The following is a 14,957-nucleotide window of genomic DNA, read 5'->3' as shown; positions in this document are numbered from 1 at the left end:
TGTATTTGGCTGGCAATAAAAAAATTTTTAAAGGATATTTTCGAAGTCATTTCCATTTTCCTGCAAGGATAGTCTAATTCTACGATTAGAATTACGGCGAACTCTTGAAAAAATATGTATGTCATTCTTTACTTCCTCAGCTGCTGCAAAAATTCTCCACACTATCAATAGGGTTGGAATAAACAACATTTTTAAGTGACCCCATAAAAATAGTCCATGGGTGTGAGATCCGGTAATCGCACAGGCCATTTGACTGGTGCATCGTTCCCTCGACCTATCGATCTCTCAGGAAAATTTAAATTTAACCATTGTCTAACAGCTACTAACCATTGCCTAACAACTATGAACAAGAGTTCCGTCACGTGCGTACCACATGTGTTCACGGATAGCTAGTGGCACATCTTCAAGCAATATTGGGAGTTGCTCATTTAAAAATCTCAAATATTCAAATATCCAGCTCCGCCGAGATGCCGAGGAAGAATAAACAGACCAATAAGATAATCTTCTACGATTGTTGCCAATACATTTAAACTAAAATTATGTTGAAATTTGGATGTACAAACTTGGTGAGGATTTTTGTCAGACCATGAGTGAAAATGACGCTTAATCACCAAACAAAATACCGGATAAAATATTTCTGTTTTCCCTTGAAATGTTCATATACCATTGACAAAAATATATCTTGTTAGGTAAATCCGCAGCAGTCAATTCATACACAGGTAGATGGTAGGGGTATAAAAGATTATCATTTGCAATTTTCCAAATCGTAGTATGTGAAACGTTATACTGTGTCGCCAATTTTCTGGTACTAGTTTCAGAATTCTGATCTTGTAAATTGATAAGGACAATTTCTTCAAGTTCTACATCGCGAATAAGATGTCTTCTGCCAGTACCTTCAGGAGGAGGTTGAAGTTTTTTTTTACCGACGCAAAAGTTTTTCTAGCAGGAACACGACGATTGGGATAACTAGCATGATGAAGTCGTACAGCAGCAGCACAGTTCTTGTAACATTTAAAAAATACTTGCAACATATCGACATACTCGTCATTAGTATACATAATTTGTTATTTTATTCAATTCCAAAACTATTTAATATCTAGGATGCAGGTAAATAGTGACTAAAATCAATTAACACTTTAAACTAATACTTCAAAATTGCAATTTACGAGTATTATCAACTGACATTTATCTACTCGATTTTTTAATTTATTTAAGCAACTCGAACCTTGGTATTCGTGGAGGTATAAATCCGTAACACTAATTTATTAAGTTAAAAATATCTCCTAAACGGTTGGCTTTAGCCATTTTCAATAAGTATACCTTTTTTGTTAAAAAAAGTCCAATATTTCATATTTTGTTACTAAAAGCTATATACGGGGGTTGGCAAAAAAGTTACTACGTATTTAATGCATAACGTTGCCAGCAGAGGGCGCCTCGTACTCGACACTCAAAAATCATTATTATATTATTTTTCCCATCATTAAAAAATCTCTCTGTTGAAAATTTGAAACATTTCTGACTAAAATTATAGAAATTATTAAGGAAAAACCATTTTTTATTTTTCACTTTGACACCCTGTATCTTTTTTATTATGCGACTTGGGATATAGGTATGTTAGGTTAAATCGACTTATTTTCACCCAAGGAATCTCTGGTATCATTTGTGCCCCTCCATTTAAATACACCCTGTATACGTAATAGCAAATTTTTTTAAATGATCGGTGATATCAAAAATGTACATCATTTTTTTGAAAATTAAATAACTCTAACTATAGCGTATCTTTTTAAAACATTAAATTAACAGCAGTTGCTCCTTATTGCCATTGTTTTCGACAACCAATAAAACATCACAAATCTCGTTGAGGAAGATCCGAGGCGCAGTACTCGCGACATTAGCCGAGAAATGGGTACATTTAACAATACCGTGTGGCGTGTACTAGGGGAACAATTATTACATCCCTAGCATGCATTAAGAGTTCAGACTTTTTACGGATGAATAATGTTTTACTAGAGACGGTATATTGGTGTGATGCAAATACTCACGTTGTACAGAGATCTCGGTTAGAGCAACGGTTTTCAGTGACGGTGTGATGTGGTGTTTTTGGTGACAGATTACTCGGTCCGATAGTGAAACCTGCAGGTTTAAATTGTGCTGCTTCCTTAGAGTTTTCAACAAACGCCTTACCGGATTTTTTGAAAGATATCGTCTATTGGTAAGTAATTCGTATATTCGTTTAATTTTTGTGTTACTTTCATGTGAATAAAAGTTGCTCATTTTCGCATCCTCTATCACCTTTTTCAAGGAACGCACTTCACTATTTCAGAAACATCCTGTATATACAGAAATATACTTTTGCATGTCAATTACTTCAATTAGAATTTTTATATAATTTTCTTATTGAATTATATTTATAGATTTTTTTGCCCAAACTTTAATCTGTCGTGTCATACTAAATTTTTGGTAATTTTAAATCATTTCTTTATGAAATATGAAAAAAAAACGTCTTAATTACAAAAGGATAAAACAAAGCACGTAAAAAATTTTAATGGGTTGATTTATGAATTATTTCAAGAGCTCTAACAAAACGTATTTAAATATGTCGGATCAAATACTTAAGGATTGGCGGTTCTTTGATGACCTCATCCTCATTCATATTCAGCGGGCAACCTACAGGATGAAAAGCAGGTCGATCTTTGGGTTAAGTACCCTTCTCATTCGTCAATAGGAGGTTTAATGCTTTTAGGATTCTAAACAGTTTAAATTAAAGCCCCAATTATTCTTAAGAAAACAAAGGTAGTGGAAAACCACTTTGAGTGTCATAAATATAACTTTGATAAGGATTACAAGTTCAAGAGGTTCATTATTTTATTTCAGTCTGTTCTATTCTACTAGAATGGATTTACATTTCATTATCCTTTTAAAAAATGTATTTTATGAATAATAAATTTTGACTTACGAGGTCTGTACAGAAAAAAAAGAACTTAATTCTTTTATACTTTATTACCTATTAATTTTTGTATATTATTGTCCCTAGTCTCCTTTAAAGTAGTTGGCTCCCCTGTTCACACACTTTTCGCGAATCAGTTCTGGAATTGAAATGTTTTGTGACTAATTAGCTTTGATCACAAGAAGCCAGATCTGGCGAGTAAGGAAGGTGGGGAAGGACAATAATCTGATTTTTGGCACAAAACACAATTCCATTAAAGTCGAAAAAACAGTTAGCATCAATATGACACTGGATGGAGACTGGAAAGTGCTTTCTTGAGGTGTGGATATCCGATGCCAATCCATTGTGATGATTGAACTTTTGTCTCAATGTCGTAGCCGTAAACTGGGCTTTCATCTCCCGTTATGAACATTTGAATGAATGTTTCATCGTCATTGGATTGTTCAAGAAGTTGCCGACAAAAGTCCACGCGATTTTCTTTCTGTTGTTCGGTCATCAAATGAGGAACAAATTTTGCTGCAACTCGATGCCTGTTCAAGTTTTGAGTCAAAATCTCATGGCATGACCCAGTTGAAGTGCTAATCTCTTCTGTAATTTTTCTGATAGTTAATCGACGATTTGCATACACCAGATCTTTGACTTTCTGAATTTGGGAGTCGTCAGTTGAAGTCGAAGGTCTTCCTGGTCGAGGAACAGTGGTCGTCAATTGACTGACGACCACTTTTGAATCGTGAAAACAATTCGTAATATTGCGTACGACCCAGAGCATCATCTCCGTAAGCTTGTTTCAAAAGTTGAAACGTTTCTGTGAACATTTTCCCCAGTTTCACGCAAAATTTTATGTTGTATTGTTGTTCCAGGAAGTCGCACACTTAAGCTGGCAGCACACTGATCGAACACACAAAACGTGTTTGATTAATTTTGCTAGAAACTATTTTCCAATGTATTAAATAGTATCCAACCCATATTGATAAATCAGAAAACATTTTAAAAAGTACTCAAACAGATGAAGTCAATATGTTTTTGCTGGCAGGTGTTTTTGTTTGATAAATATGTTTTACTTTGAAACAAAAATGTTACATCGCCTGGCAAAACGCTTTGCTAAAGTGCGTTTTTTTAAGTACTGTATTTATGCTGTCAAAGCGTTGACATGTTTCTTGTCATCGGACATGCAATCGCGTTTTGTGTGAAAACATTTCATCTCGCGTATTAATATCGCATTTTCTAATTCTGTGTTCTATTGCATTTAAAACATAATTAAAACATTCAATGTTTAGCCTTGTAAAATTGCTGAATGTTACTACTACTTTGCGTAGCTCTTTAATAAATATCTTTAAACTATTTTGTTTTATCTCTTTTTAGTAATAAGGTGCCTCCAATGACGTATTTTATTACTTATGCTTCACACAGTAGCAACCGCTGCCACAGACACAAAATTTCAATATCTTTTCTAACTCTGACGAGTCTGACGCCATTGCACCGACTGATTAATTCATTTTGTTTTATAAGTATCCGTTGACAAGGGAAAAACTGTTTTAATTTTTAACAAAAGTGTTTCGTTATTTAAAGTTTTTATCACTTTAATGTGTGTCGAGACGTTTTACAGTAAAGTAAAACGTTTTGTATGAAATTGTTTTTGTTCTGTCAGTGTTCTGCTGGCCTTAAACACATTGGACTAACGAAAACTAATGAGATATCAACAATCCAAGAACATGTGATTACAGACGAGGTTATAATGCTGTCAACCACATATCACTAAATATATTCATTAGAGCGTAATACAAAAAGTCGGTTATTTTCTGAACAGACCTCGTATTTAGTTGAGATAAAAGTACATAAGGCGGTGTTAGGGACGAAAATAAGCAATGGAATTAATTTAAAGGGAACCGTTTAATTTTGCTGTTAGTTCGATAAGCACAAAGACAAATTGGATATAAATGGGGTAGATAAGATTTTTAATCAGATTTCCCCAGTGTAGGAAAAACTCCCACTGGATGATGGTGGTTTGCTGAATTAATGACTGTGGCTCCAAACGAACTCTATTTTCGGTTGAGAGTTGTTAGCTTAGTTAAATTTGTTAGCAGTATTTTTTGGTTTTTCTTTTACTAGATACCTACTTTTTTTAGTATTATATTCGTAAAATGCTTCAACATAAAGTGAAAACACAATGAATTGGATAATCTAAAGAAATTGCAAAAGAAAAAGGAAATGGATTCATTTAGAGTCCACTTTTATTTTATTTTCTAAATAATTATGACACAAAATTGAAATATTCGATTATTTGTGCAAGTACCAGGTGATCGATATATTTTGGAAAATGTGTTTTTCTTGAGTAAGACTGAAGAGGAAGATAATTCAATTCTAAAATCAGTGCTATATTTTCAGCGGCGATCACTGAAATTAATTAATTTGTATAGTGGTAGAAATTTAAAATTTGCATAACACCAATGATGTTTATAAGTAATTATAATTTATTATTGGTTAAAAAGAGAAAATACTTTCAAAAACAGTGGGTATTTAAATGTTTTTTAAATGGGAAATATTAGATTGTACGTTAAGACTAATTTTATTAAGAAACAATCTTTCATTTAGGAAAAAATAACATGGAGAACTGCTGCAAAATATTCCGTTTAATTCAATTGTCATGGCAATTCACATGTTTTTGCATTAAATTAAATATTATATAGTTTTTGTTAAAATAAACCTAGAAATGATAATGAAGAATGCTCTTATTTTGTTTTGTAAAAAAAAATTAATTAAACATATAGATAAATGATATCGGCTCTAACTGGGATCGGAATTTATATAAAAATATGTATTAACTTCGTTGTACCGAAAAATAAGAGAAATTTATTTCATTGTTAAAGTTAACTTGAAAGTAAATGTACAACCGTATAGAGAAATTCTAATTGCTTCCATTTTTGTCTTTATTACCAACGTAAATTTAATGCAACATTCTTCTACTTTGTATCAAATTATTAAATGAATCAAAAAATAGTTTTATTCTATTATAGTTATTTTTTTCTAAGCATATCTTATTTACTTCAAATATGGTACCTTTTTAAATTTATATTTTCTTTTTGTTTTATTTTTTTCTAAGAGTTGTACTTAATTACATTCGCCCTTACCTGTGATCTACTAAGCATATATTTCCTAGCAGGAGCTACTTCATTGACCGGAGTTGTGGGTTCTTGACTTATAGGAGGCGCCACGAGGGGTCTGGTGCAGTCTGGTTCGGACCTAGAGTCTTTCAGCGCCGCATCAGCAGACGAAACAACCCCTTGCCTCATCTCTAAGGAATCTAAATGGTTGAGGCTTCGAGACCGGACCTGAAACAATTAATAATTAGGTTATTTATTGAACGATTTGGGTGGCTTAATTGAAGGCAATAAATTAAACTAATTATTAGAACAGACAACGCTATTACATGGTAAGGTCATGGAACTATACTACGGAAATCTCCTAAAATATTTTTAATTTTAACATAGACACGAAACAAATAGGCTACGACAATTTCGCTTGCATCTGTCTGCTTAAAAGAAATATAAGTGCATTATGAAATTAATTTATGTTTTAACATTAAATACATATTTGTTAAAATGAGAAAAAAATTGCTGTATGCAATGTTACGAATAGTATTCACTGTTTAAAAGTAGTCATCAGTCAATTCAAGATGATCCTCCACGAGGAAGGCCTTCGACTTCAACTGACGACTCTTAAGTTCAGAAAGTCAAAGATCTGGTGCGTGCTCATCACTTGATTGACTTTCAGAGAAGTTGCAAAAGAGGTCAGCATCTCAATTGAGTAATTCCATGAAATTTTGACTAAAAAATTGAGCATGCGTCAAGTTGTCATGACGTGTCAAATACTGATTTTCCTAATTTGGAATTAAGTGAAATACTTATACGATATATTCAGAAGTAGGCAAGGAGTATCACAATTAGGAATAAGCTAATTTACATTTCCTTTAATTTTTAATTGTATACAGATAATAAATGTTATAGCGAAAAAACCAAAATTATGTATTATTTATTAGATAAATATGTATTTTGCCACAGAACCTATTTAACTGATTTAGGATCCGAAACATCTAGATCATTTCAGTAATTTGTGAAAACCAGATTTTTGAGAAAAGTGGCTGCTGCTATTTGCTACCGCAGTAAGTGCTCCAAGTAACAGAAATTGCTATCAGATTTTTTGCTTAGTCGAAGATCAAAGCATAATGTGTGAAGCAAAATTTGTTCCTCATTTGATGACCGAACAACAGAAAGAAAATCATGTGGACGTTTGTCGGCAAGTCCTTGAACATTCCATTGACGATGAAACATTCATTCAAAGGATCATAACGGTAGACGAAATCTGGGTTTACGACTACGACATTGATACAAAAGTTCTATCATCACAATGGATTGACAAAGGATCTTCACGCCCCAAACAAGCACGTTAGTCTCGATCCAATGTTAAAGTGATGCCTCCTTACTCGCCAGACTTGGCTCTTTGCGATTTTTTCTTAACTCCCAAATTAAAATCAGTGCTGAAAAGACGCCGTTTCCATACTATTGATGACATCAAAGCAAATTCGTCACAGGACTGCTTCGCAAAATGGAAAGACCACTGGAAAAAGTGTGTGAATAGGAAAAGGGAGTACTTTAAAAGAGACAAAGGCCAAAAATGTATAATATTAATAATACAGTTTAAAAAATAAAGTTCGGTTATTTTCTGAACATGCCTCGTATAGATATAAAGGTTGTGTGTCTAATTGGTTTGTTAAATTTTGCTAATAGAATATCGAAGGTATCTACTTTATTCTATTCTGTTTGATTTCTGTGTTTATTAAATTTTTCTCATATATTACAGATATTGCCATTAGTAATTAAATATTATTTGGGAAGCACAGGTATGGACTTTCAATTGCTCCGTTTAATAATTTGCAAGAATATTAATTTCTGTCCAGTATTTTCTGTGTTCCAATTTCCAAATACCCACTAAATTCTCTACGAAACAATTAATGGGATTCTTATAATACTTTATAAATTAATTTATATAAGATAGTGTTTGTAGAATTCCAAGTGATGGATGGATCTGTATTATAATTGATTCCGAATAAATAAGTGAATTAAATATTAAAGGTAGTTAATGAAATTAATAGTTTTGTAATACGACACCTGCTTTTTAAATGTAAACCCAATCGAATTTATATTACATTCACATGATTTTTGAAATTAAAATTTATTTCAAAATAAATTCCCAACTAAGAAGAATCTTTTAACAAGCCTTTAAAGAAATAGCAAAATATTCCATCTGGAGCGACTGGTCTTTTGGATTTAAGTTTTTAATTTGAATGCTCTGAATTAATAAGCGAATTTATAATAGTAGTTGGCTATCATCAAAATGAAGGCAATGAGATTATCAAGAACTGAGATAATTTTTAAATACTTCTGTCTCATAATAACACCAAATTATCAAAATGATTATGTTAATTACTGATTACGTAAAATCTCGAGAATAATAATTATCATGGCGTGTCAAATACTGATTTTGAGTAAGCATATATTATATTTTACTATATTTTTATTTTATTATATTTTGTTAGATGTACCACATACATTGGAATTAAGTGAAATACTTATACGATATATTCAGAAACAGACTATTTTACATTTCCTTTAATTTTTAATTGTACACATAGGCTACAGATAATAAATGTTAGAGCGAAAAAAAAACAAAATTATGTATTATTTATTACGTATTTTGCTGCAGAACCTATTTAACTCATTTAGGATCCGAAACATCTGGATCATTTCAGTAATTTGTTAAAATCAGGTTTTTGAGAAAAGTGAATAAAATGTACTTGGCTGCTGCTATTTGCTGCAGTAAGTGCTCCAAGTAACAGAAATTGCTCTCTGATTTTTTGCTTAGTCGAAGATCAAAGCATAATGTGTGAAAAATAGATGAATATAACATTTGTTTTCATTTCAAAGCTTGTGTACTTTTAGAAATTTTTATGATTTTCTAAGAATTGAGAGTAGCAGTTTAATAAGTAGGCATTATTGAGTGATAATAATATATTATCAGCCTTTTTCAAATATTTTTTTGTAAACTTCCGAAAATTTAACGTAAAAGGAATATTCTCAGGCACAATTCACACAATATTTTTCCTATTCCACTTGAGTAATGAAACAATATTTATCATTGGCATTCGCGATTTTTCAAAATAAAAAGTAATGGCAATGGCAGTGTACAGTACATCAAATACTTATTAAATTAATTGACTGTACCACCAAAACTTATAGTAATACATAGGTATAATATGTTGCATACCAAAATACCTGTAATTGCAAAGAACGGACAAAACCTATACCTTTGACGAATGTTACTTCGTTGCATCAGGATGCTCTCTCAAGCACATTATTTACTTTATTGCCATTGTTTCCAGTACTTTATTTTTGGTATTTCCTATTTCACAGTTTTCTGTAGTTAAAGCTTTTAACATAAATATTAAAACGCAGAGGGGCCTCGTTGCAAAGTTTAATATTCACTACGGTAATGAATTTCGCTAATAATGATTAAAAATTGTAGATATGTTGATCCCAATATCATAAACTGATATTGTGCTTGATTTTGAGTCATATACTGTTATTTCAGACAACAATATCTCCAGAATTTATTTCTATTTATCTACTTAGGTAATGACATTTCTTCCTCACGCTATTTGACAATAAGTATGAGAATGTTATTTTATTTTCTATGCATTACCTATATTTTCATTTCCTCATTATCTATCCAATCTTTTTTCTAATAGCACAACTCAGTTTTATTGCCTAAAAAATTACATTGACAACGAAATCAATCACAGGAAGCTTCAAAATTAGCAGCTTTCATTACAGTTACATTAGCAACCCTCTCGCGTCTTATTACCTACGTCGTTCAGACGCACAATCAACAGCGGACAATAATAGTAGTCGCTATTGACCTAAGTATATTTGCCATATACTTAATTTAATCAGAATGAAACGCCTACGCAAGTATCGCACTATATTCACGAGTCTATGTCCATCGCAATTGTAGAATAGCTATTTATGTAATCAGTTATGAAAAGTATGATTTTATGTAACGAGTGCAAGTTTGCGGGACGAGCGAAACGAGATCCCGCAATACCGCACGAGTTACATAAAATAATGTTTCATAACGTATTACATACCAGATTTTTTTTTCTAATTTTGGCGAAAAATGGGAAATACAAGTTTTTAATTTTGATCATTTATAAGTATAATTTAAATAACAATTATCTAGAAGGCCAGTGTCAGTTTAAAATTTCTTGTCATTTGGTTCGACATTTAATAGACGCTGATTCATTCTGTGACGCTGATCGTTACTATTACCATTTATTAGGAAAAATGTGTGATTTTTGTTCAGATTCTGACGATATACCGAGCGGTATCGAAGAAGCGGCAAGAAATGCCGTATGTTCACTGATTCCTGAAAAATCCAAAGCGGTATATGACTTGGCTTATGAAAAATTTGAGAAATGGCGTGAACAGAAGAAAGTAAAACATGTCAATGAGAAAGTACTATTGGCATATTTTGAAGGTAAGAAGAATTTGAAGGCTTCTACGCTATGGACACAGCATATGAGAACTGAGCTGTCTTAAAAAAAAGGTATAGACATTAAAACATACAATAGTTCGATAGCATTTTTGAAAAGGCATTCTGGTGGATACCACGCTAAGAATTCAAACGTTTTTTCAAAAGTAATATTGCGAAGTTTTTGACGGGGGCGAATGACAATCTACTAATGGCTAAGGTGACTAATAATTGCTTCATTTAGTTGTCAGTTTACTAATTCGCATTTTTTGCTTTAGATTGTGTTGGTTGTGGGAATAGCCGGTGCATGTCGGAAGTCAGAATTAACATTTTTACGTGTTGAAGATGTTACAAATGAGGAGATGTATTTTCGAGTAAATATTCCAAATACAAAAACTAGAGTAATTCGTGAATTTGTAATCACCCCGGGAGATATAGGCCTAAGGACTAAACTTCGTTGACATTATCAGGAAGTATAGAAACCTAAACCCGGAAAATATTAAACACAAAAGATTTTTTGTTAGATATAGAAATGGTAAATGTGGTGTACAACCAGTAGGAATTAATACTAGTGGTCAGTTACCAAAGATGATTGATTACTCAAATGATTGGTTTGCCGAATTGTGCATTATTCATGGGGCACTGTTTCAGAATATCTTCTGCCACTTTACGTGCTGATTCTGGGGCCAATATTTTAAAAATAAAACAACACGGCGGCTGGAAGTCAAATTCTGTTGCAGAAGGATATGTTGAATATAGAAAATAAAGAAACAATTTCCGGTGATATTCTTGGGGAACCGAGTAATACCAATAACATATCACGGAATATTACTGCAAGCTCAACAAATAAGATTTTTTCTGGAATTAGTTTCACTAACTGCACCAACTGCGTTATGAATATTTATAATTAAATAATAATAATTAATAAATAGTTAATAGAGTGTTATTTATAAAATTACCGACTTAAATAAAAGTTACTTTATTATTTTCTGTTGTATTTTGGTTAATTCTTTTTTGCAATTAGTGACATAACGAACTTTTCGTAACCAGTTGCATAATGGTTTTCATTATGTAACTAATTAAATAAAGTAGAACGTTTTGACACTTGTTTCGATAACAAAAGATGTTACTTTATATGTCAAAATTAGAAAAAATATATTGCACACCTATTTTCCTTGTACAGTTACTGAAAATGGTTATAATGCGCAAGCTTCCACAAATTACGTCATCTGGCGTGGCGATTGAAAATGTAATGTATTGTAGACATTTTTTACATACATAAAACGAAAATAAGAAAATGACATTAATGTTCAATATTTTACGTAGATACTGCATCGATAAGCCACTCTATACCAAGAAATCAATAAACATGTGACTGCTGGGGACTTGGGGAAAAACAACAGTTACACACGGCTCAATATTTTACTAGAACGATGAAATTATAGATTTATCATAGCACGTAAGACACTCGTGTGCATTTTTCAATAATGTATTCAAGTGTATTTTGAATAATTTCTAAAAATAAATATACAAAAATAAACCTTTAGATTTAATAATAATTTTATAAGTGATCATGCAAGGAATTGTACAAAACCTTACCGCAACTTTAATATTCACACGTTCATTGCTGCATCAATTTTCAACTATTATTTTTAATTATTTACCTCTAGTAAATAATTAAAAAATTTCGGTTTTATTCATAAATGTTTTTCTTGTTATATAATTGAGAATGGATTGGTGCACCCATGTTCATTATTGAACTATAGCTTACAAATTTTCTAGATATATCTACTTATATATTTAGAAACCTATATTTTTTAGGAAATCCTATACTTTCAGAAAGGGTTCGATTAAGGGTATTACTGCACTAAGGAAATATTTACTTGCACTCTGACGAATGTGATAACCCCTCAAATCTCAAATGGAAAGTAAACTTCGGTCACATACAAATATTATCGATCAATCGAATGTCCATTAATATATTTTCCTATATGGTTTACAGAAAGATTATTTGTTGCCGACTGATATTCATGTGAGTTTTTGTTCTACTGAATTGATACTGACATATTTTTCCGCAAAATACAAATAGAAAACATTAGTCAAATGTAAAGTCAAACAGACCCATAATTTCCTACGTGAAAAAATACTATTTAAACACCGTCTTGGAGCACGAATAGCATTATAGTGTGAAGTCTCGATCAAAACATGTAAAAGAAATTTTGAACTTGAATGTAACTTACGATTACAAATATATTTGATACGAAAATTTTTCTCATAATTTCGCGTACTTTACTCTCACATTTAATTACAAAATTATCCATCACTTGAAAATGAGCCGATTATACAGTTGATATCAAAATCTATAATTTTATGAAGAAAATATTACTCCGTAATGATTGGTATTATTATAGTGACTGGCCATTTTGCTTTTTTCGTTCTAATAATGTCATACTTTGATCGAAACAACACATAGTGACAATTAGCTACAAAGGCTACCTTTAAACATTACACAAAAATGTTTTCCTTTACCCCCGTGTGAACATCGACTGAAAGAAAAATAGCTTCCATCAATATGAAGATTTTTAAAAGAAATCTCTAGTACATCCTTTAGCTACAAACGCTTTGTTAACTTTTGGAGGAACTGTTTTAAGCAGCCAATGTAATACAAAGTAAAGCCCACACCACTTCTGGGGGATTTTAACACCTACATCCAAACGTTGTTCATTAGGGTAATCTCAAGCAAAATCGCACTGGGGAATACTTCTTACAGCAATGCTGCTATTAGAAACTATAAAGAAAGATTAAACATTTTAGTGGTAACCTACGGTATTCGCTATGGGAGTAGGTTTCAGTGGAAAATTGCTTTTTATTTTTACATAGGTCTTTTCTTTCTTTTTAAATCTCAACCGTTGAAGGAATCACTTCGTAGCTTCATTAGCTCGTTGAAAGATATTATTAACAATTGTGTAACTTTTGGAAAGTTAATCATCATGGAAGTTGGATTTCGTTAGTAATATTTATATAGGGTTTATCCCGTAAGCAGCTGTGCTGGATTTTATTTTACGAGGAGAAGCTCACGTAGTTGGGTAAGAATTGTTCTCTGTATAATTTTCTCTGATGGTTTTAAATTCAAAAATATTCACATCGAAATATTAAACTACTTTTTAGGCTTCTTTGAGCCGGTCCCTCATCGTCTTATTATCACGATTATTTGGGAAATATAAGATTTTGGAAGTACGACAGACGGGCATGGTCATAGGTTATATCACCGCGATCTTGGGGGAATATTCGTTGACAAAATATACTATATTGGATATCTTGCCTTCCCACGCTGCTGAGCTCGTTCTACTATCACCACGCTCCGTGATTCTATTAGTGGAGTAGAGAGACATAACCTCGCTTAGTTGACAGCTATTCTGAGACAAGACACTTGTTGGTATTAGGACACCGACACCACCTGAGTTCCCTAAAGAGCTAGCAAGGAACCACCTTACTCGTCTAGGAATATATACTTAGTTTTAACACCTCGTTTGAAGATAAGTACCTGGCCTTTATATCCTTCACTGTTTATTTGATATTTGTATTGTAGTGCTTATAGTTAATTTGATGATATTAGTTTAAGGATTTTAGATTTATAAATTAGCTAACTGTACACAATTTGCAATTGCACTTTGGGGGATATAACTAACAATATTTGTGATATAAATTTGACGTTCAACCTTATATATCTCACTGATTCTGTACATGACTAGTAAATGATATACAGAGTAACCTGTAAGATTCTTTTATCATCAGTCCCTGCAGTGAACGATAGGCAAACACAGATTATTAATAAATAACTTCCTTTTGGCAGGTAACCTTGTGTGCTCTGACTTAAGACAAATTTAACCCTGAGATTAAGAGTGCTGCCTTAGCTATAATATTTATTGACTTCCGACTAGTAGAGTTGTAGAGGCTGGAATAGCGTAGCAATCATTACATGTACTTATCTAATATCATATGATTTTGATGTAAACAAATTTATGTTACAGCTGATTTGCTCTTATAGGACATGATAGCGTGTACATGACACATAACCAATACTGGAGAAGTAATACATGCTGGTAAAGATGTTTTACAAAACAGGTTTGTCTTACTTGGATCTGGCTGGTTTACTTATTAATTTTATATGTATATTTAGATCTGACAAGTACATTTAGGGATGATTTAGGTAGGTAAAATTGTTCCATCTTTGCTGATACAAATTCTTTTAAAACTTGGGGGACATACATATTATTTGGCATACATAAATATATTTATTAAGTGACATCTTTCACGAGCAACTCGCAAGTCATTAGCAATATGCATGAATCAAATCCAACGTACGTTTAAAAAAATGCGCAGTATCTAACAGTATCAATAAAAAAACATATATCCTCTTTCTAAA

At 32.1% G+C, this 14,957-nt stretch overlaps 1 protein-coding gene across 1 annotated transcript in view; it reads right to left on the bottom strand.

Moving 5' to 3' along the window:
• LOC108907722 overlaps nt 1-14,957 on the bottom strand; it is a 483,302-nt gene that overhangs the window by 203,397 nt on the left and 264,948 nt on the right. The window contains exon 6 of the mRNA XM_018711519.2: nt 6,076-6,276. Coding sequence (XP_018567035.1) covers nt 6,076-6,276 — 201 coding nt within the window. The remainder of the gene's footprint in view (nt 1-6,075; nt 6,277-14,957) is intronic.

Source organism: Anoplophora glabripennis, unplaced genomic scaffold (assembly GCF_000390285.2).
Source record: "Anoplophora glabripennis isolate ALB-LARVAE unplaced genomic scaffold, Agla_2.0 scaffold179, whole genome shotgun sequence".
Lineage (NCBI taxonomy): Eukaryota > Metazoa > Arthropoda > Insecta > Coleoptera > Cerambycidae > Anoplophora > Anoplophora glabripennis.
Note: the sequence above shows the minus strand (reverse complement) of the source record. Positions and strands in the feature narration are given on the sequence as shown.